General features: G+C 43.1%; 1 protein-coding gene across 1 annotated transcript in view; it reads right to left on the minus strand.

The window, feature by feature from the left end:
* Positions 1 to 3014: 3014 nt before the first annotated feature.
* Positions 3015 to 22659, minus strand: part of KCNK12 (potassium two pore domain channel subfamily K member 12) — a 551321-nt gene continuing 531676 nt past the window's right edge. The window contains exon 2 of the mRNA XM_069236716.1: positions 3015 to 3910. Coding sequence (XP_069092817.1) covers positions 3015 to 3910 — 896 coding nt within the window. The remainder of the gene's footprint in view (positions 3911 to 22659) is intronic.

A 22659-nucleotide genomic window follows, 5' to 3' on the forward strand; every position in this document is an offset into this window, starting at 1 on the left:
CCCCCACTCAAATGCAAACAATACCAATATTCTTCATAGGCTTTAAGATAATGGCCTGTTGCCTGAATTTCAGAACTTTCTACTGGAGGTAAGGGACTGCCGGTGTAGCAGCTAGTTAAATTTCAAGCGAAAAAGAGGCGGTTGCTTGCATCTTCCAGCTTAAAACGTTTTTAGGAGAATTCTTTATCTGACTGGGATGGCAGGAAAATGGCCAGTTTGGCCTTTAGAGGCGCTCAGTTGGACTATTACTGTGTCCGGTATTTGAGGTTGCCAGCTTTCCTCCAGAGCAGGGTGCAAATATTTCAAAATAGAAGAGTTATGTTGGTCACGAAAAAGCTATGCACAGCTCTTCTTAAGGCCTTTCATTGGTTATCTATTGAGACAAGAATAATCTATAAAGCGCTGTCTGGTCGAAAGCACCTAAGGGTATTCACCGCTTTTCCTGTAAAAAAAAAGCCTTACGCTCAACGTCTCTGAATAAATCCTGTAGTCCTCTTCTGACAATTTGCAGATTTTTTCAGGACTGAAGAAAACTAGCGGTGCACTAAATCACACACATTTGTGAAATTACTAGAAATTTTGTGAAGTATACTAACTGGTATCTCAAGTGAAAACTAAGCATAAGGTCATACCTTGTAGTATAAAGTCAGGGATGTCGCCCAGCCGCAGTTCTATTGCTCCTGCAAGGCAGGAATGAGTCAGCTGCCACAGACTAAAATGACTTGAAATTTTATCCAGTTAAATTTCACGAAATATTGTGAAATTCAATCATTTTACCACATTTTATTGCATAAAAAATGTTTGTGAGTGGGTCTAAAGAGAAGCATAGGGGAGTTGGCTGTATTCGAGTGCTTGCCCAGAAACTGTGGAAATCTTTCCTTTCTACTAGAAAATGCTAAAATAATTTCTAACCGTGCCTCATGTGTTTAATAATTTATATGCTCAATTATTTTCTCATTGTTGTAAACCAGGAGAGACACGTTACTAATTATTCATTTTTTAAATATTTCACAATAACAGCATTCTTTTTAGGTTAATTGAACTGCTTTGGCACTGAAAGTTTCTTGATGGCAATACAGTTTTCATATTCTAGACTTGGACTTGGGTGAAAAGTTGTTTTAAAATGTTAGTAAAATAAAGAAAATATACATTTTTGGACATTAGAGTCCGGACTCCATTACTCCATTGAAAGTTATACTCCTGTAAGAAGACAAGTGTGAGTACCAGTTAAAGAAGATATGGGGCGGTATTATACATTGTGACCCGGGTTGCGCATTGAGTGTGTGTGCCTGCTTTGTGCACCCCCTGGAGACAATCGTATTACAGAAGCGGCTGTAGGTGCTTGTATGCCCTCTTCTCTAATACTGATAGCGCTGCCACACATGTAGCACCAGTGCTATCATGAGAGGGTGTTCCCTCATTTGCATGGGGACATAGGCCCATGCAAATGAGGGAATCTCTTTGCATCTGCTCCCATGCACTTTTATAGACACTGACACAGGTGCAAACAAGCCATTAGGAGGAACACTTATGGTTTGCCACAAAAAGATGGTGCACTGTCAGTGCACACCCTGAAGGTAGCCCTCTCAAGGAGTAAAAGGGGGTCCTTAGACCCGTAGACATCCCCCTGAAGGTGGGTGAGGTCAGTCACTGGACCCGCCTTCAAAGGGATCTCTCTCTCCCTCTTCAAAGGGTAAGCAGGTTGTCTTCTACACAGAGAAACAATGGTAGCCTTAAAGCCACTACTACATATTTCACTCGTCAGGCTTCTCTCAGGGCACATATAAATTAGAGTACACTGTTCCAAACTATTCTAACATCCTAGGAGACCTGGAGTCTCAGGAGCACTGCAAGTTTGTGGCTGCCCTAAGGGCAGCACATTTATTGTGATAGTGTGCACTTCTCTTGTTTGCGCCCAGAACACCTGTAAAAAGATGCATTGTGACACAGACAAGGAAAGTGTGCCCTATTTGTAATAACAGCCATGGTGTGTATATATGAATTGGAATAATACACCAGTGGGTTAATTCCTTTGGATAAGTGAGGATGCTTATTGATCATATACTCTCTGGATCTTTGCTTCAACCATAAAACACACCAGCATATTGTTAAAAAGAATAAAAACATAAAAACTGGTTATCATAAATATCATATGCATAGAGTCAGCAGAAATATCTCAGAGTGGTGCCTCCTGATTTTTTTTAATTGAACTGTTGTTATATTTAATATACCCCTACATATTTTGCATGTGTTCCTTTCTCATTCCCATCCTAGAAGCACATATGTAGTCCAACCTGTTTTTGAGGTAGATTTATATGTGGTTCCATGGTGAGAATGACCTTGCAAAATGGGATTTCCCTGCAAAGATCCCATTATTGGTGTTTCATGCACTCTGCATGATTAACATTATGAAATTACCCTTTCGTCTCCCTATGCTTTCGACTGCAGAAAAACTCAATATTGGCAGATTTTCTCCAACTGGAAGTTCCTTCAGCATGCATATATCTCCATAGATCCCAATTCTGTGAATCTGGATTTGGAAAACTTCACCTGAAATTAAATCAATCATTTGTGTGCAAACGTATTTGTGGATTGCCCCTATGTTGTTCACCTGGTCCTATACTATCATTGTAATTATTTATTTCACACCCAACATAGTAAAAAAAGTAAAGGCTAGCAGTGCTTACATAGCATAACATAAAGAGACTGGCATAAACATATCCAATTTCTCTCACCTTTGGTTCAGCACCTCTCAGCAATCTTTGAAAAAGGCATACAAAAACATCTGTCTTTTAGTATTTGACCTGCCCTAAGCATTTTTGTTGTTATTCATCAATATGAAGTATAAACCTTTATGGCTAATGAAATGCGATGCTACGTAGAAGTCATTTAAAAAGAATGTGCAATGGCATCTTACCTAAACTCATCATTTTTTAAAACATCATATTTGAAAGTTCTTGTTTTAAAGGAGCAACGTGAAAGTATTGTATCACAGAGAAAGTAAAAATAAACCTCTACCTAGAATCACTTGTTTCTGCCAATCTATTGTTCATGATGGCTAGTGCTCCCACACCTCCTGAAAAGCCATTTTGTCTGGTATTGATACAAACAGTCCTAGGGTACCCATTGGCAGTCTCAGACAGCTGCTTCTGTAGAATGGCGAGGGACACTTTATTTGAGGCAGTGAGATCCCTCATAGAAATCATTTCCCCTGATAATCTCCTTCCCTCTGTGTCGCTGTCATAATGTCCATCTGTCTCCACAGAAAGGTGATTCCTGCGGAAGCGTGCTCCTGGTGTGATGGCGTTGCGACGTCCAAGTCGTGGGTTTTTTCTATGCCACCTTGTGCAGCACCTGCATCGAAGCTTTTTCAGCATCCAGTTTAAAACTTGCTTAATAACAATGGATATGACATTAAAAAGAGAGTAGATGCAGCATACTCCCAATAAAATGAACATGAAGTTTCCAAATCTATACAGTCCCTGATACTGGTATGCTGCATTTTGACTGCTTACCAAATCTCCAAATCCTATGGTGCTGAAGGTAACAAAACAATAATATAAGGAATCAATGTAATTCCATCCTTCGACCGGTGTGTACATAGCTGACGCACAACAAGACAAGATAATAGCAAAAATTCCTAGAATTAGCATTACATGATATACTGATGGCTTCCATCCAGCTAGGCTGTCCATCTCAGATAGGGCAGAGCCCCTACGAATTGTAGGGGGTAGAAGGCCACTGTTTCTTAGCCGTCTCTCGTAGCAAGCCTTCATGACAAAGGCCAGAAGAGAGATGATCCGCTCCAAGAAGAGATTAAAGAACAAAATAGTTCCAGCACACCCAAGCAGTCCATAGAAGATGAGGAAAACTTTCCCAGCAACAGTTGCAGGAGTGCTCATCCCAAATCCTAGAGACAAAGAGAAGAATTTTGCTTACTCAAGTTGGACTGGTGAATAATCAACAACTGCTATACCTTGCATTCCACCACATTATAGCTTTAGAAAAGTGCACGTCTGCAATCAGTTCAACAGAAGTTGCTACCTTTGAAGTATTTCATTTGGCACCCTTCCTTTGAAAAGTAATGTTTCTTATCCACAGACAATTGGGAGTTTATTGGGTATGTTTATGCTACAGGGCTGTGAGATATGAAAACATTTTTTGGGAATGTGACATATTTTTCATCAATAGCAGTTTAATGAAAAAGAGATAAAGTCTGAAATGGGGGAAAGGAATAGACATATTGAGAGAGGTAAATGCAGCAAAGTGAGAAGACAGGGTTGTAATGGAAACAGAAATTGTGTTTTTTGCAGTGTTTGTCCCATGTTTTTCATGCGACAAACTTCTTTCAACATCTGAAATCTCCATACGAAATACACAACAGTTTAATTCCGATGGGTTTGTTAACTTTTTAGTAGGCCTAGAGGAATTTAGGATGCACTCAACTCAAGACTCGGTGCGGGAAATCTACAGTGCAGATAGTAAGTGAGGAAGGAGCTCTGTGCAGACAATGCCAGGTAAAGAGTGACAAAGCAGAAAGGCAGAAAGTGCATAGGAGTAGGAGATCAGAAGGCATGACGGCGAGAAGCATTACTTGTGCATGAAGTGGGGGCAATCAATGTGTAGATATTGAGTGGATGAGAAGCATTTGGAAGCGCCTAAATGAAGGAGGAATTACTTAACAGACAGAGGGTTCCGATTATGAGTTTGGCAAGAAGAGGAGTGCCAAACTCGTGGTGGCGGTCAAACTGCCCACTTCTGGGGGTCCGACAGCCAGATTATGATCCTGGTGATCGGACTGCCAGGAGACCTCCAGCTCTGCTGGGATCAGGGATCCTGACCGGTTAGTGGTGGTCAGAGTTGTGGACAGCCACGTCAGTGCCCAGTTCGGCACCGCTCTGCTGATCACTACTCCACTTTCTGCTAGCCTTTCCATGGTGGTTGCACCACCATGGAAAGGCTGGAGGAAAGCCAGTGCTGGAGGCCACAAGGGGGCCCCTGCATTGCCCAGGACCATGTCATGGGCAATGCAGGAGACCACTGCCAGTACCCTTGGAGTGCGCACTGTCTGCTGTGCAGACAGTGCGCATTCCGAGGGTGCTGGTGTGTGACATCATTGACCTTGGTTCCCTAGGAACTGTGGCCAATGCTGCTGCACTGTTTCCACCAGGCTGACCAGCGAAAACGTCATAATACAACATTTCTGCCGGTCAGCCCAGTGGATACAACGTAATATGATGGGGGTGAAGCCGCCGCCTTCACTGCAGCCTCACCCCAGCAGTATTGAAGGTCTTGGTGAAAATGCCACCAAGATCATAATTAGGCCCAGAGAACGAGTGATAAACAGGGACTGTACAGTCGGGTAAATGAGGCAAAAGAATGGTGTAGACAGTCAACAGAGAGAGTAAACACAAAACAGTATGCAGACCTTGAGTAGGGTGAGTGAGGGCACTCTAAAAATGGAATGTCATGGAAAAGCAATATAAAATTATTGAGTGTAATTGGGGATGGAGACATACTGTACACACAACAGGTGAGATGAGCTATGGAGAAACTCAATGAAGATGGTGATTGGGGGTTAAGCTCGCCAGTGGACAAATGGTGGGGTAAATGACTGAAAAGCAAGAAGCTGTTGGGATAGATTCAATCAGGAAGAAGGATTACGCAGATAGCAATTAGGGAATGTGCTTTGCAGACAATGAAATGAATGATAAATACTATGCAGTTAGGGGTGAAAAGCAAAGATATTATTCCCCAATATCTAACTCAGTCCCAGAGCTTCTGTATTTTTTTAAAAGCCCAACAGAATAGCTAAATGAAGACATTTCTGTGGTTGGGAGGATCCTGCCTCTCAATATGTGTTGCGTGAGCTCTTAATTCTAGCACCTTTACACCTCCCATTTGCACTAGTTAAGATGTACCCATTTAGCCCCTAAATTTTAAATCCTAGTCTAGATTGATAGTCATTTTTGAGTTGTTCTAAAGTGAGCCAGAATAATCAGGCGTGAACTATGAGTGCAAAAGATCCTGGAAATGTTTTTGTAATACCAGCCTAAATTGCACTGAGCAAACAATTGTAGTGAGTGAACCCAACCCTCTCATGAAGGTGTTAGGGTAGTATCCCTCAAGAAAGGTCTTGGATGAAACTGTGTATTTTCCAACAAAATTGATCAAATCTATTGACTCGAAAGCAGTAGCATAACAGGTGTACTTAATAAATACACCTTCACCCAAAGAGATTTCTAGGTGCAGTTGACAGATGATAATTGGCAACCAACTCAATAGCACCTATTTTATTAACCTTTGAATGATGAAAGGCTTGCTGGAACCTCTAGGATTTTTACCCACAGGAACACACAAGGCAATGTATTGTGTTTAAAGAAACAAAATCCTAAGCAAAGGCTATAAAATACAAAATATAAGAGATTACAAATATAATTTGAAGATACAGTGCATTTTATAAAGAGTTATCAAATACTAAATGCAAATACAATCTCATTGGGTAGACTACCCAAGGCCTACTGCTACCCTTCAAGATGAAACTAACATGGTCATTTCGCCTCATAGCCACATTGCAGCTGTAATGTTTGACAAAGAGCTTCAAAGAACGGAAATTTTCTTTCTATGGCCAGATAAAATGAGCCTCAGAAAACAAGACAATTGAACACACAGGGGCATATTTACTTGTCCCTAGCACCATCAGAGTGTCACTTTCTGTGACACTCCAGTGGCGATGTGCACTGCGACATAAGTACAAGGTGGTGCCACTTTTTGTGGCTTAAAACCACCTTGTAAATATGGGCCCCTCTGATTACTTTTTCTGCGGCAGATGGGCATGCAATGGGTGCTGCTGTGGACATTCCACCATAAAATCCATTGCTTTTGATGCTGCCCCAGGTTTACAAGAATTCCTAAATCTGTGGCATCGCCACAAACTAACACCACCCCAGGGGTGGCGTTAGCATGGCGCAACAAGGAGAAATACTTTTATTTCACCTCATTTTTACTTTTTTCCTTCCTGCACATGAACAATCATTCCCTTCAATGCAGACACCCATGAACTATGAAGAAACACAGGGGTGTGCAGTATTTGTGTAACTACGGTGTATCACTGCATTTCAGAAGTGATACAGTGTGGCAATGCCAGTTTTGGCACAGCCCTATGCCACTTCTGTGTAAATATGCCCCAAACCAAATTACTTTTTATAGCACATAATAATGCTTCTTTCAAGCACTACAATGTATTCAATGCTCAAAAGGTGCCCATATTAACAGCGAGCCCTGTGTTGTATGCCATATCTAAAAAATATATAGATATTCATGTCACATGTGTCAGCATGCTGACACCAACGATATAAACAAACTAGTGCACTAAACTGTGCTAATTAAAAGAGCAGCAATGTTAGAAAGCATATGCATGAGAATGACATACCTGCATCTACATAATGTAAAAGTCCCACATCAACTTTTGACTTTGAAAGGCGGGTGGGGAGGGGTGTGACAAAGACTATTTTTTTATCTTTAGTTTGTTACCATACAATGAGTCAGTCCCTGTTTTCCAGTCTGTCTCATCAATCCTATGACATTCAATATATGAGGGAAAACACTTAAATGCAGATTTATGCTGGTGAGCTTAGTTATTTCAATATAAATAGAGCCTTTATAGCTGATGTTTTGGATACCTTGAAAGCAGTGATAGGGCAATGTGAATGTTAAGCATTAAAGTTACGATGAGACAAGTTTGAGAATATGGAACAGCCTGTGAAACATGATTGGAATACATTGCAAGTTCTCTAGCAAGGCTATACAAGGGCAATGATCTGTTATGACTCACCTGAAAGTAAACAATTTGAATTGTAATGACAGAGATAGCTAGAGCAGATATCTTGAAATAGAGTCAGATGCACCACAAAGAGAAATGCGAGGAAAGCAAGTATATGTAGGTGTACTTGTACTTTGGCCCAGAACACTATCTGATAAATCAAACCACTTGGATTCATATGAATTTCACAAAGCAGGAAGCATTTATTGATAGTGATGTGAATTTTTAAACATAACTATACGTAGAAGATTTGACTACAACTGTAGAAGATGAACACATGGTGATTCTTCTCACAGAGGAGCCATCAGTAATTGACAACAACAATCAATAGTAGGAATCAACATGATCCTCAACAGATAATGAAGCTAATGAGGAAGCTAGTATTTCAGCAGAGTTTTTGGTCCAAGAACAAATAACGCTCCTTGTCGTAAAAAGTAGATCAGAATTTAGTCACTGAGGCTTCTCTATTGGCTACATGGCATACAGAGACACATCACCCTAGGTAAAATCAAATGTAGCAATCTGTTCTGTTTTTGACCAGGAGCAATAAAAGGTCCACTTGACAAGCATTGCATGCAAGCTCTGCTCATCAATTTGGTAGCAGTGGTGCGCCACAAGCCTTACCAGTGTTGCTGTAAGACAGAGGGAAGTAGCAGAGAGGAGGGCTAATACCATGAAGGGCAAAACGGAGAATCATAGCAAAAGCCGGATCACACCTAATTCAACCAATGTGGTTAACAAAAAGAATGGATAGGTGTACCCTAACAAGGTCGATTGAACCTAGAAATCAACTCATTAGTCGTTTGTATTGCCTTGACAGAAGCTCCAAAGAAAGTTTATACTATCACCTTGTATGTATAAAAGAATGCAAACATTAAACCTAAATTTTAAAAAAAACTATTGTTGGAAAATGGCCCTATCTGAAGGGTCACCCCAGACATTTTGCCTTCCTTCTCCTCTTTTTCTTACCTCATGTTTGCTGGTTTTATGACTGCACATTTTACCATTGCTGACCGGTGCTAAAGTGCATGTGCTCTCTCCCCTAAAAATTGTAACATTGGTTCCTTCCCAAATGGCCTATTTAATTTACCTTTAAGTCCCTAGTAAAGTGCACTGCATGTGCCCAGGGCCTGCACATTAAAAGCTAGTTGTGGGCCTGCAGCACTGATTGTGCCACCCACGCACATAGCCCCTCAACTATGTCTAGGACATGCCTTTGCAAGGCCTGTGTGTACAGTTTCACTGCCACTTTGACTTGGCATTTAACACTACTTGCTAAGCCTTAAAATCCTGTTTTTCTACATATAAGGCAGCCCTAAAGTAGACCTGAGGTAACCCATAGGGCAGGGTGCTATGTAAGTAAAAGGCCGGACATGTGCTTATGTGTTTTACATGTCCTGGTAGTGAAAAACTCAAAAGTTAGTTTTCCACTACACTGAGGCCTCCTCCTCTCATAGACCAGAATTAGAACTGCCCTCATATACTTTTGAATGTTAGATTCTTATCTGAAATGAGTATCCCTGTCATGTTTAGTAAGGCCAGAATGGTAATAGAAAATCCTGCTTACTAGTGAAGTTGGATTTAATATTAGTATTTTAGAAATGCCACTTTTAGAAAGTACACATTTCTCTACACTTAATGCCACCTCTGCCTTACAGACTGTCTCCAATCCACATCTGGTCTGTGTTGGTCGACAGCTCCCCTTGTGCATTCCACCCAGGCAGCCAAAACGACCAGGCACTAAGGGCCTCATTACGAGTTTTGTGGTCTCAGGACCGCCATATTGGTGGTTGTACCACCAAATCATGACCATGGAGGTACTTCCAACAGAATATAGCCAAAGCACCACCGGCACCGCCATAGCAGTCTGGCTGCCACAGACGATGGTAACCACCTGCAGGCCGTCAGAGGTCATGTTTCCCTGGACATATTAAGAGGTTGCACACCGCCAAGGTTTCCACCACAGGAATGCCACCACAGAAAACAAGGCAGAAACAAACTGCATGTAAGGAGACACTCACCTTCAGGAATTCATACTGTTCCAAAGCTACCATGGAACCAGAACTCCACGTTATCCTGCTGCTCCTACCTGCCCAGAGACTCCGGAATCAATGCTGAAGATGACAACAGAAACCGTAAATGCCCACATTTACTTCACACTGTTGTAAATTGCCAAAGTTCATACGCTCACACCATCGGGAATTGGGGGTGAGGAGGCACACACATGTAACCTGACACTGACAGGCACGCTCACAGAGAGCCACATACACACCCTCACATACACAGTACATACACTACAGCCATCTGACACACACATGTAAAAAACACATACCGACTCCCGGAAACACAGCACGTCACAACACCACCACAACCACTACACCATCAATGCATTGGCAAGCACCCACAATAGATACTACACAGTGACAAATTAGACATACAACACAGCGTATCACCAACAGGGAACAAAAACCACAATCACACAGCCATACAACGCGGCAATCGACATACACTGCAAACACACAGCATATCGTATCTGACATACCATGCGCCAAACACGCACATGCATACAGTCAAAGCAACAAAAGCCACACAACACTGCAACAAACATATGTCAACACAAACACCACTCACTACCATTACACAACACACACCCATCAGTGTGGGACAAAAGCACTGCACACAACCTCACATGCTGCCCAGACAAAGCAGGTAGCACAAGCACCACTTACACACAAATTCTCACACTCCAACAATGTCAGCCACGAACAAATCTGCCCTAAGAAAAATAAATGCAGGACAAATATGTATCGTCGAAACCAACAACTAGTTGGTCCAAAGATGTATTCATTATAAAATAGATAATTCATTAAATGTCCAAGGTCGTAGGCCAGTTCAATTAGAAAATGTGCAACATGCACACAATGCACATCTATGTGTCCCGAACTTGACTCCTGACTGCCATGTAACCTCTACAGGTGGGGGAATGAAGGGTACAGGCAAACCTCAGGAATTATCGGGGGAGCAGAAGAAGGGTTTGGGCCTAGGCTTTGGAATTGGGCTTCGGAGGGGGGGTTTAGGTCCATGCTTAAGGGAGGGCTGGGGTCTCTTGGAAGGAGTCGACTTCTTGGTGGAGGAGGGTCATGGGTACTTGCAGGGGGTTAGCAGAGGCCTTGGAGGTGGAGGGGACGGGCCTGGGAAGGGAAACAGAGCATTTAGGGGTCTCACAGAGGGGGGTAGTAGGGAAAAAAACAAAACATGAAAGGAACACTTTTTTACACACATGGACGGTTGTCAGAAGGGAGTATAGGTGCGGAGGGTGAGGAAGTGATTGTTTGAAGTGTCTGTGTGGGTGTTGTGGGTGCGTGTTGTGGGAAGTGTGCTTGTGGGTGGTAGGTGTCTGTTGGGTGGGTGGGTGAAGGCGTTTATGTGTACAGGATTGAGGGGGGTGGAGGTGCTGGGGATGCCATCGTGCGTGGGTGAGTGTCTGCCTGGGTGGGGACTGCAGGTATGATGGATGTGCTGCATGTCGAAGTGTCAGTGGTTGTGGTGTCTGCGGGTCTGGTGACTGGGGTGCATGTCTGAGGGTCTGCTATAGTGCTCACTGAGGATAGGATAGGTGTAGTGGCTGGATCTGTGAATGTTGGTGTCTACAGGTGTGTCAGGTGTAGTGTCAGTGATGCTGGGGGTGGTAGTGGTGTCAGGGCAGATAGTGTGTCTGCATCTCTATGTTGCTTCTGTGTATGCCGGTGGTGTGTCTTGTTGTGCCTATGTTTGTCTGAGCTACCCTTGGCTGTTGAGGTGGATGCATGTCTGTCTGTGTACTTTGGCTGGGTTGGGGAAGGGGATTTGGGTTTGGGAAGAGGAAGGTGGAAGGGGGACGGCAGACAAAGGGTGGCTGTCTGAGACGTCAGGTAGCATTCATACGAGATGGATGGAAGCCAGCAGTACTTATAGGTGGAAATGCAGATTTTCCGAGTGAGAATCAGCCAGATGAAGATGAAGCTGGAGACTTCAGGGCAGATCTCATCAATCAGTACTTAAACTGACTCAAGATAAGTGATGTCTTCTTAATAGTGAGATTTCGTATTGTAATCTAAAAATGATGACTGCCTTGTCACCTCCTATATACCATCATCTGTGAGGTCTTAACTCCAATGCCAATGAGTCAGGTATGCATGCAGATTGTAAATTAGTATTGTGTACAGTACATTGTGAGTTTATGTTTGGCTCTTCATCATTGGCAAGTCACATACAGTGTTAGAGGTAGATGGGAATTGCACATAGAAATCGAATGTGGACATGGATGAAGCCAGGTACTGATTGGTATGAGTATGCAGAGTGTAACTAATATGGCCACGCTGTCAGAACACTGGGTTGGAAGTGTGTTTTCCCACCAAGAAGACCTGTTTGGTACTGGAGGTGGTCAAATGGAGTCTTGTATGTGTCCATATGTGTCTGCAACATGTGAAAATGTTGAACCAAAGCCTCTACCATCATAATGGTTTCTGTTGTATGTGACCTACCTTGAACATAGCTGTCAGTGAGTAACTACTTTGCTGACCAATGTGCATGTTTCTGTGGACTGACATAGGTGAGTGGCAAGCCTACAGGTATGTGACCATGATAAGTGAAAGGTTCCAGGACTGGGGACATCAGTACTGATCTCTGACTGTATCATGGGGAATGATTATTAGGAAGCTAAGGTAGGGGTATGTGATGAGGCTTTACTTAGTGATGGGAAGGGCCAATTTGTATGGCTCCAGGCTTGTAAGAAGACTGACATGTCCTTAACTTCTGTAACCTGCGGGATAGTAGTGTATGACACCTAAGAGAATCTGATGTCACTAGCAGTACCACTCTATGTGCTGTTTGCAAATCTAGAAAAAGATGTGTGGAGATATCCAGTACAGCTGTTTTGGCTTATGCCTATGTTACAATCCCAATGTAAAGAGTCTCCTGGTGATACAGTACACATGTGATGTCCAAAACAAAGGTTGCACAATACAGACGGACATATTGATAACAGTGATGTCATACATGACAATTGTACATGGTTGATCAATTACACTTACACAGAACCTATTTTTAAGTTGTATTTATTGGGAGTGCAAAACAATACAGGTGAATTGAAACAGAAATAACACAAAGTAAACATTGAATTGTTCAGTGATGGTTGCTGAAATCATCAGGGTAGTTGCTTCACCATTTCCTTGCACCATAGGAAAATGGAGTTAGGTTTTAGAACAGTCAACAGGGTGTATCTGTGCCACACAAGGGGAGCAATCAGGAGAGCTTCACTTCCTGGCAGTGGGTTTGGTCTTGGCATCTGCTCCTCCTGGATGTCTGGGTGGATGTCCCCGTTTATGGAGGGGTATCTCTGCTACAGAGGGTGGGGCTACTGAGGTATGACCTTTCCCTGGCAGGGTCTCCATTCCACTAGCAATCACAGATGTTGAAGGGCCAGGAGAGTCATTACTAGTGGTTGAGGCCTCATGTTATGTGGTAGACCTATTCAGGGCAGGGTGGCACCCCACCAATAGAAGCGAGGATGGCATTTTTTGCCTGCCAATGCTGCATTACTTGCTGGTGGTTGTCCCTCCACAGCTGTTGTTTTTACCCCATCATGGTGACTACCTGGCCCATCATGCCTTGGGAATTTTGGTAGGCTCCCAAGACTTAGAAGATGGTTTCCTTGTTAGTATTGTCCCTTTGAGCTCCCATGTTCTGGCCCACACCATCCTCCCACGCACCCTACCCCCATGTGCCTGTGCCCCTGGCACAGGGTGCTCACTCCCACTGGTGGCAGGACCATCAGTGTTAGGTGTGAAAAGAGGAGACTCAGGTACCTGTACTGGGGGGCACACAATGGTAGAAACAGTCCTTGGGACACAGGTCTGGGATGAATGGTTACCTGTGATGTGGGTGCAACAGGGCAGGGAGGAGTCGATGTGGACAGGGCAAGGCTGACAGGTATTGACTGGCCAGGTGTCCCTGATGGGCCAGCTTCGTCCTCAGTGTCCACACATTCAGCGGAGTTGTCCTTATTGGGGCCTTCATCCAGAGGGATAGTGGCATTCTCTGGTATCCTCTCCATGGTGACAATGGCAAGGTTACCTGTGGGAGAAATGGAACATAGAGTTGCTGTAAGTGATATAATAAGGTATGTTTCCATTTTAGTATTAGTGAAGTTGTGTGAGATGCACACAGTGCCTTAACATGATCCCCAGAAATGACAATGATAGCTGCTCCCAAATGTAACTTAGTACAACATCACACTCTGAAATTTCAATACAATACACCATGCTCAAAGATGTTAAACCCTGTTGGTAGGTATCCAACTGCTGATACCCTCTAAAATTGTCTGACTATAGACATCTCTTGTTGCACAGTGAAGTGTTTGGAATGATACATGCCACAAAAAGTTGCACAATGCACAATAGTGTCAGAGTAGGGACACAGTATGGAAATGAGCAATTAACATTGACCTCTATCTGGATGTACTGCATGTGCATCCAGTTTGGCATCTATATTTCCCCCTCGAACCCCCCCAGTGAGTCAATTCCATTTTTGGCGTCAAAAGCAAACAAACACAAATGATGGACAGAATGTGGAACCAATCAAACATTCACCCCCAGTCACAGATCTCTGTTTTATCTATCAATTATTTTTGCTCAACATGCCACCCCAGTTTGGACCCAGCCATATGCAAATCAGTCTTGACCCTGTTCCCCATGAGAACAGTCCAGCCCGAACTGCCAGGCCAGGTCCTCACTGGACCTGAAACAAGCATCCTGGGACCGGTTTCAGGGTATCACCCTTCATCAGCCAGGCTAGCTTGAATCCAGAGGCATAGTGAGCCTGGGACCCACGTCTGGGCAAACCCGGCGCACTTATGGCATCAAAAGCAAACAAACACAAATGATGGACGGAATACGGAACCAATCAAACATTCACCCCCAGTCACAGATCTGGGTTTGATCCATCAATTTTTTTGCTCACATTGCCACCCCAGTTTCGCCATATTCAAATCAGTCTTGACCCTGTTCTCCATGGGAACAGTCCAGCCCGAACTGCCAGGCCAGGTCCTCCCTAGACCAGAAACAAGCATCCTGGGACCGGTTTCAGGTAGGCTGGATACCTGAAGATAGAGACAATTTTAGTGTCAGTGACAAATTTTGAAAAGGCCCATTACCATTGTTTCAATAGATATTAGAATGATAGAATGTTGAGAGCTCCAGTGAAGAAAACAGACTGGCCCCAGGTTTATAAGCCTTCTGCTCCAACATTCCAATGTTTGTCTTTCTGCTGCTCCCTTTTATAGTACATTCTACCCTTAAAGGGTGAAATGTTCTAATAGCCTTATAGCCCTTCAGCCTCAGGCAATACCTGTTGTTCAAGGCCCTCACCCTCGCTATAACTCAGGCTCGGGCCTTTAACAACTGGTATAGCCCATGGCAGCGTGCTATAAGGTTATATTAATGTCTATAATAATTACTGACATTAAGTCAAAAGGGGGTAATGCAGAAAAACGAGACTAAGGAAAGTTTCACACCATCAGTAACTCAGTAACTTAGAGCTAAATCATGAAATCTCATGATTACTGGCATTTGACCACACCTGAAGGGTTCATCACAATGATAGGAACCAAGGTTAAATAAGCCAGGTTATGTTAAATAATTGTTGTACCTACAGCTACTGAGTGAAGCCTCCTAATTTCAAAGGAGATAAATAAATATGCAAAGGAGCAAAATGTGCCTCGCTTATTCTAATGCAATTGAGACTGGAAAATTGAGCATGAGGTCCTCCAATTAAATTGTGTGGGAGAATTTTCTATAGGAATCCTGTGTTCAAATGCATGCGTTGAAGGATTAGACAGGAATAATAATGGAGATGTTACAGAAACAAGTAAGTGAAACTAAAAACACAACGGGCTGTTCAAAGAGACCACCAGTCTTGAGATACAATGGAGTTAAAATGTACCTTTAATCATTTGATGGCCTGTAATGTAGTACCCTGTATTGTAGGCTTGCCCTTTATGCATAGAGAAAGGCAGATCGTTTTTAGTAATCTTTTCCAACAAACAATGCATAGAATATTTACTCCTCTAGTAGTTACAATTGGCAAGTTAATTTGATGTGCATGTGATAGTCAAGTGACCCTTTATTTTACAAAAAACTGTGGTACCAATAAACACAATGATGAGCAACCTGGCTGACGTGGAATATAGCCTGCATTTTAAAATTGTATAAAGTCTACCTGGACCTGCCCATGGATTCTGCTACCCTTTGCGTACCATTCCCGGTGGCAATCTACTACATGAGGATGTATGGAGGTGGTGCAAGGGATGTGTACATTCATGATTAAATGTGTTTCTTTCCTTTTCGACACTTTCCGATCCAGAAGAATGCTTAGATAAATAACGAACATTTGGCACTGTGTTAAGATGTGTTGGTCTTATCCAGGTTTAATTTAAAACTATATATGAAAGATTCTCATGGAACCTGGACCACTATAGATACAGTAACAATGCAATCCAGATAAGTAGTTTGTTTGCGAAAAAGCTAAACACTGGAGTAAGTCTTATGATTGTTAAATAACTCGACAATGTTTCAGTAAAAAATAATATTTCCTCTTTCAAACATCATGTGCCCTAAAGTAACTATAACTCGGGCCCCTACCATGCGCATTCTTGTCAGCAACTATGTAATTTGTGATGTTGCAGTCATGCTATCAATGATGCCATAAATCATGAGTAATGTACTATATGGAGTAATTAGGAGTGTATTGCAATGGTGTGAGTGACACTTACTTTAGGGCATGATATATAGTTACTTGAAATAACTATAACTGGTGAATTGCAGGGGTTTTCTTCATTCAAAACATTATGTTTTAACTGACATTATTACCTAACTATACCGTTTCTTTAACCTTTGTTTTTTTCAGTGAATTTCTAAGGTTTTTTTTAATGTAAAGTAAGATCTAATCACAATACCTATAAAGTGAAGTCTTTATTTTTTCAGTGATTTTCTGGAGTTCTTTTAACAGAAAGTGATATTTTATTGCCATACATAATTCAACCTCTGCTCCCCGAAGGCTGTGTGAGCTGAAGGGTTGGACATAGGATCTGGGTTGAACCAGGTATCCTTAGGCCAAAAAGTGTAAATTATAAGAAATAGTTAATGGCTGACCAGGACCTAAGTGTGATTATAGTCCAACCTCATGTGAGCAGTGTTTGGATACACTAAGAGCCTCGTTTATGAGACCCTAGCGGCGACTGTGCAACCGGAGCAGCCAGTCCATGATTACAAGGCCACGCAAAGCCACCTTGCGTGGCTTTTCATGGCCTTGTAAATGTGGACCCCTTTTACACATAATGTTGAATGAAAGGAATGTTCCTTGGGTGTTGCTTGGGCTGTTCTCTCGCAATACCCATGGAACCCGTAGGAATCTGATGCATTCTCAAATTTACACGTCAGGAAATTTGTCAGATTCCTACGCCACCTCAGGGGTGGCACAAGAGTTATGCAATGGGGAGAAATATTTTATTTCTCCATGTTTTTTCCTCTTTCTATGTGTGCTGCAATACCTCTTTTGATCGTTTCTATGCATGAAGGTGTCCCCTTCTGCACCAAAACAATCATCTCCACAATGGAGGCGCCCTTGCACCATGGTGCAAGGGTGCTTGAATTTGCGCATTGCAGCAATTTGGGCGCCAGCGCAGGGGATGAGGACAGAAATGCGCCATGTCTTATAGATACAGTGCAATTTTGCCCTTTCCTGGTGGCACAGGGCAGCACAGCAAGGCACTTGCTTCTCCATCCTGCACCACACCTCATAAATGAGGCCCTAAGTGTTTCCCTCATGTGAAAGTTTTGACCCTGGGGCTTAGTCTTTTTTTTCTTTTTGTACAAAGACTTCCAGAGGGGCAAGGTCAAAGCCTACAGTTAGCACGGGTCCCTCAAAGACAGATATGTTGTTTTTGAGCCCCTGCTAAAGTGATTCGTTTTGGTGCCAAGCGAGTGACGAAGCTGGATTCAATAGCCACTGAGGAGACTTGACCCTTGGAATAGATTTGCTACCTCTCCTGGCTTTAAGGGTTTATCTTTGGATTTAGTCACTTTTGTGGTTCTCAAAAGCCAAATCTGGTCGCTATAGCTGGGCATTGATGCATCCTGCCAAAGCTGCACCCTCCCTGGACAAGACTCTGAAATGGAAAAAAGACTAGGTTCTACTTTTCACCAAATCCAGATCTCCTTAGGTTCTAGTCATTAGTAGCCTGCTGGACTTGATGGAGTCAGGAAACCTTCTACATTTCGGTTTCCCCAAGCAGTCAAACAGGGACTTTGGTTGGCAGTCAGGTTACCCCCTGTCCAAGCAAGGACCTTCACTCTAGTCAGGGAAAAGTAGAATCACCCTCAGTTAACCCCCGCTCACCCACTTGGTAGCTTGTCATGAGCAGACAGGCTTTACTTCAGAAGCAAGGTGTAAAGTGTTTGTACCAACACACACAGTAACCCAGTGAACCCACCTCCAAATGACACAACACAGGTTTAGAAAAATAGGTAATATTTATCTAAACAAAACAGGACAAAAACGATAAAAATCTGACATACACAAGTCATCATGAATTTTAAAAAGAATAAGAGTCTTAATCTTTAGAAAACAGTGAGAACGCTGTTATTGCCCAAAAGTACCTGGGTGGCGTCACAATAAAGATGTACGGGCGAGTGTGCGTCGAAACAGGCCGGTGATGTGTCAATTTCTCACTCGCAAGTGAGACCGTGCAGTGTTCCTCCTCTGGTCGGGTCGGCATATGTCATTTCTTCTCTCCTGCAAGAGAGCGATGCGTCGATGCCAGAGGGGGACCTTGTGTACGGGAAGGCTTTGCATTGATTTTCCACACCCAGCGATGTTGCGCTGAAATCTGGTTGCATGGTGTCAAGAAACCACGTTGCATGGGGCTTGCGTCATTAACAGCTGCCGCTGCGGGTGTTGCACATTATTTCTCCAGCCATGTTGCGTCGATCTGCCAGCTGCGATACAGGTGGAGCATCGGTTTTAGCAGCGAGGCCAGCGGCGCGTCGTTTAGCAGCTGCGAGGCGGGTGGTATGTCCAAAGTTTTCCTGCACGGCTGTCTTTGCGTGGATTTCTGGTCTTTTCTGTCCTTTTCCTCCAGCTGCACCTTTCAGGGGCCCAGAGACAGGTTAGGTCACCACTTCGCAGGCAGGACTCTCAACAGGAAGCCCATATGTGCTGGCAGAGAGAAGTCTTTGTTGTACCTGAGACCTTAACAACAGGAGGCATGCTCAGTTCAAGCCCTTGGAGATTCTCCACCAGTGGGAAGTCACACAAAAGTCAGTCTTTGTCCTCTCTCAGGTAGAAGCAGCTACTGCAGACCAACCCAGCAAAGCACAGTCAGAGGCAAAGGGGCAGTACTCCTCCTTCAGCTTCTCCAGCTCGTCTCCCGGGCAAAGGTTCCTCTTGGTTCCAGAAGTAATCTGATTTCAAGAGTTTTGGGTGCTCTTCCTATACCCCTTTCTGCCTTTGAAGTAAGCCTACTTCAAAGAGAAGTCTCTGTTCTTTTCAAGAGCCTGCCTTGATAGGCCAGGCACCAGACACACACCAGGGGGTTGGAGACTGCATGGTGTGAGGCCAGGCACGGCCCTTTCAGGTGTAAGTGACTACTCCTCCCCTCCCCTCAACCCAGATGGCCCCTCAGGATATGCATGCTACACCCCAGCTCCCTTTGTGTCACTGTCTAGAGGAGAGGTGCAAACAGCCCAACTGTCAAACTGACCCAGACAGGAAATTCACAAACAAGCAGAGTCACAGAATGGGTTAAGCAAGAAAATGCCTACTTTCTAAAAGTTGCATTTTCAAACACACAATCTAAAAACCAACTTCACTAAAAGATGTATTTTTAAATTGTGAGTTCAGAGATCTTAAACTCCACATGTCTATCTGCTCCCAAGGAAAATCTGTGCTTTAATGATATTTAAAGGCAGCCCCATGTTAACCCATGAGAGAGATAGGCCTAGCAACAGTGAAAAACGAATTTAGCAGTCTTTCACCATCAGGACATGTAAAACACATAAGTACATGTCCCACCTTTAACATGGACTGCACCCTGCCCATGGGGCTATCATAGGGCCTACCTTAGGGGAGCCTTACGTGTATACAAAGGGAAGGTTTAGGCTTGGCAAGTGGGTACCCTTGACAAGTCGAAATGGCAGTTTAAAACTGCACACACAGACACTGCAGTGGCAGGTCTGAGCCATTTTTAATGGGCTACTAATGTGGGTGGCACAACCAGTGCTGCTGGCCCACTATTAGTGTTTTATTTACAGGCCTTGGATACTTATAGTACACTTTACTAGGGACGTCCTAGTAATAATGGATAAGCCAATGGATAAGCTAATTTATACAGGGAACACTTATGCCTTAGCACTGGTCAGCAGTGGTAAATGTCCAGAGCAAACAAAACAGCAAAAACAGAGTCCAGCACACAGAAACAACATGGGAAGTAGAGGCAAAAGGTTAGGGAAGACAATGCCAATCATGCCAAGCCTAACACAAACATGGAGGCCAACCATTTTATCTTTGGAGAACAGTTCCAGTGCCTGGGTGCCAGCAGAAGACAGCAGTGCTTGAGATGTCTTTTCAGGAATCAGGCACATCTGTCTTTAATCAGCATATTTTTTTCGTACACCCACAAACGTTCTAAGGAGGTGTGGAGAGGTGCTGTCTACTAACGAGGCAGAGATTTAAACAGTTCCTTGACTCAATCCTGATTATTCTCGAAAACTATTTCCACCTCCCTTTTCAACACTTCCTTTTGGATTTACTAAAACATTCCCAGAATCCTTAAAAATCAGAGTCCATTCTGCATCTGCAGAGGCACTGATCATTCCCTAGCAACTCCCTTACTTAGATGAGGTACCTTCCCCTCTGTTGAGTTCAAAACTAGTTTTCCCTCCTGATGTTGTTGGAGGGATAATGTCTAAGGATAGTCATGCAAATTTGACACCACCAAGTCAAAAGTGTAGGTTTTGAGGATGTTCTTTGGTCTTCCTACTGTTTCTTTTGCCTGCATAGATGGCTTATACTTGTTAAGTGTCCAGCTGTTGACAACATGCCTGTCTTCCTTGGCTGAGAGGCCAAGCCCTTCAGTCTTGAATGCAGTACAGTAGGGAGGCAAATGAATGACGTTTAACTTCCAGGCCACTGGTGCAATTTCTATGGCAACATACAATGGCTTTACTCAAGAGCTTAATACGCCAATTTGGTGAAAGCAGTTTTAGCTCTAAATGCCAGTATCACAGTGCAGTATCACAGTGCACAGATTCAGAATACCACCAAAGTGGGGTCCAGTAAAAGAGAAAAAATATTGGATGACTAATTGAAAAAGGGACTAATGCCTTCCCAATCGGAACTCCTATAAATCAAAGGGTGAGCTATTGTTAAAATGATTTAAGGTGCTCAGAAGTTTGAATAATAAAAGGTTAGCTTTGTATGCTTAGAGCACCATCGATGGTTGGAATGCCGCAATGGTAATATTAAATAGGAAGAAAGGAAAATGAAAAAACAATCTTAAAAGATCAAACATTATTGCTTGGTAAATTAGTAACACATTTAGGTCCTGATTACGAGTGGGCAGTCCTCGGATCGCCACCCCCATGATGACAGTTGGACCGCCATCGTTGTGGTGGTCTGACCGCCACATTACGAGGGTGGCGGGCAGTCCCCCCCAACCTACCCGCATCTCTGCCGGGACCAGAGATCCCAACGGACTGACGGCAGTGCAAGTTGGAATCAGCCAGGGGAGAGCTGAACTCAGCACCGTTCTGTTGATTACAACATGGTTCTCCTCCAGTCATTATATTGTGGTCTCATTGAAACGAAAGACTGGCGGAGAACAGGTGCAGGGGGCCACAGGGTGGGGCCCCTCCACTGCGCATGTCCGTGGCATTATTATCAGTCAAAAAGGTAAATAATATTTATTAAATAATTCATAATTATTGTCTAAATACCTTCCCACCCAACATTTATATAAGCAACAACACATAAAATAATATATAAACTAAAACACATGTAAAACAATATTTTAACAATTTTATTACTGGAAACGATATTTAAAAAATTGATATTCTTTTAAAATACATTACTTACCTCAAATATGATATTCTTGTCAATAATATTTGGGAATCACACTAGTTTTGTGTCACAATATTTAATTTCTGACATGCAGGCCTCCTGATAATTTAAACTCAGTATTTTGTCTACATATCAGCCACATGATGCCCAAAACAAGGAAAACACTGGCACTTACAATCCTGTGGGTTTATACAAAAAATGATTCAGAAGGTATTAGTGCATAATTAGGAATACCATTATTCAGGTATGATACAAAACCGAATTGAAGTGTCTGTAGAAACAGCAGAGATGGAAAATAAGAAAACACAATTGATGCTCAATTAATAAATAAATTCAATATTTTTAAAACCTGAAAAAATTATGGTGGGGCACATGTCATCTGCATGGCTTTAGAAAAATGTGTGCCCTTCTGTCACATATTTTAGAAAAAATGTAAATGTGCATTACATTTGTTGTTGGTTTTGGTTATCCATTAGATCTGAATGGGGCCTGTTCGTGTGGGCATGTTAGCGGGGCTATGTCCAAAATGAGAAGTGTCCTAGTACGGCCTTCTTCAATGTATGGTTTTGCTGCTCCCCTCGCTGCTGTGCCAGTGTTGTGATGTGTCGCTTTGTGTGTTTTCACTGTTTGTGTCTGCCTGTATTGCGCATGGCATAATAGGGGCGACGTGCTGATGTGTGTGT

Source organism: Pleurodeles waltl, chromosome 5, assembly GCF_031143425.1.
Source record: "Pleurodeles waltl isolate 20211129_DDA chromosome 5, aPleWal1.hap1.20221129, whole genome shotgun sequence".
Lineage (NCBI taxonomy): Eukaryota > Metazoa > Chordata > Amphibia > Caudata > Salamandridae > Pleurodeles > Pleurodeles waltl.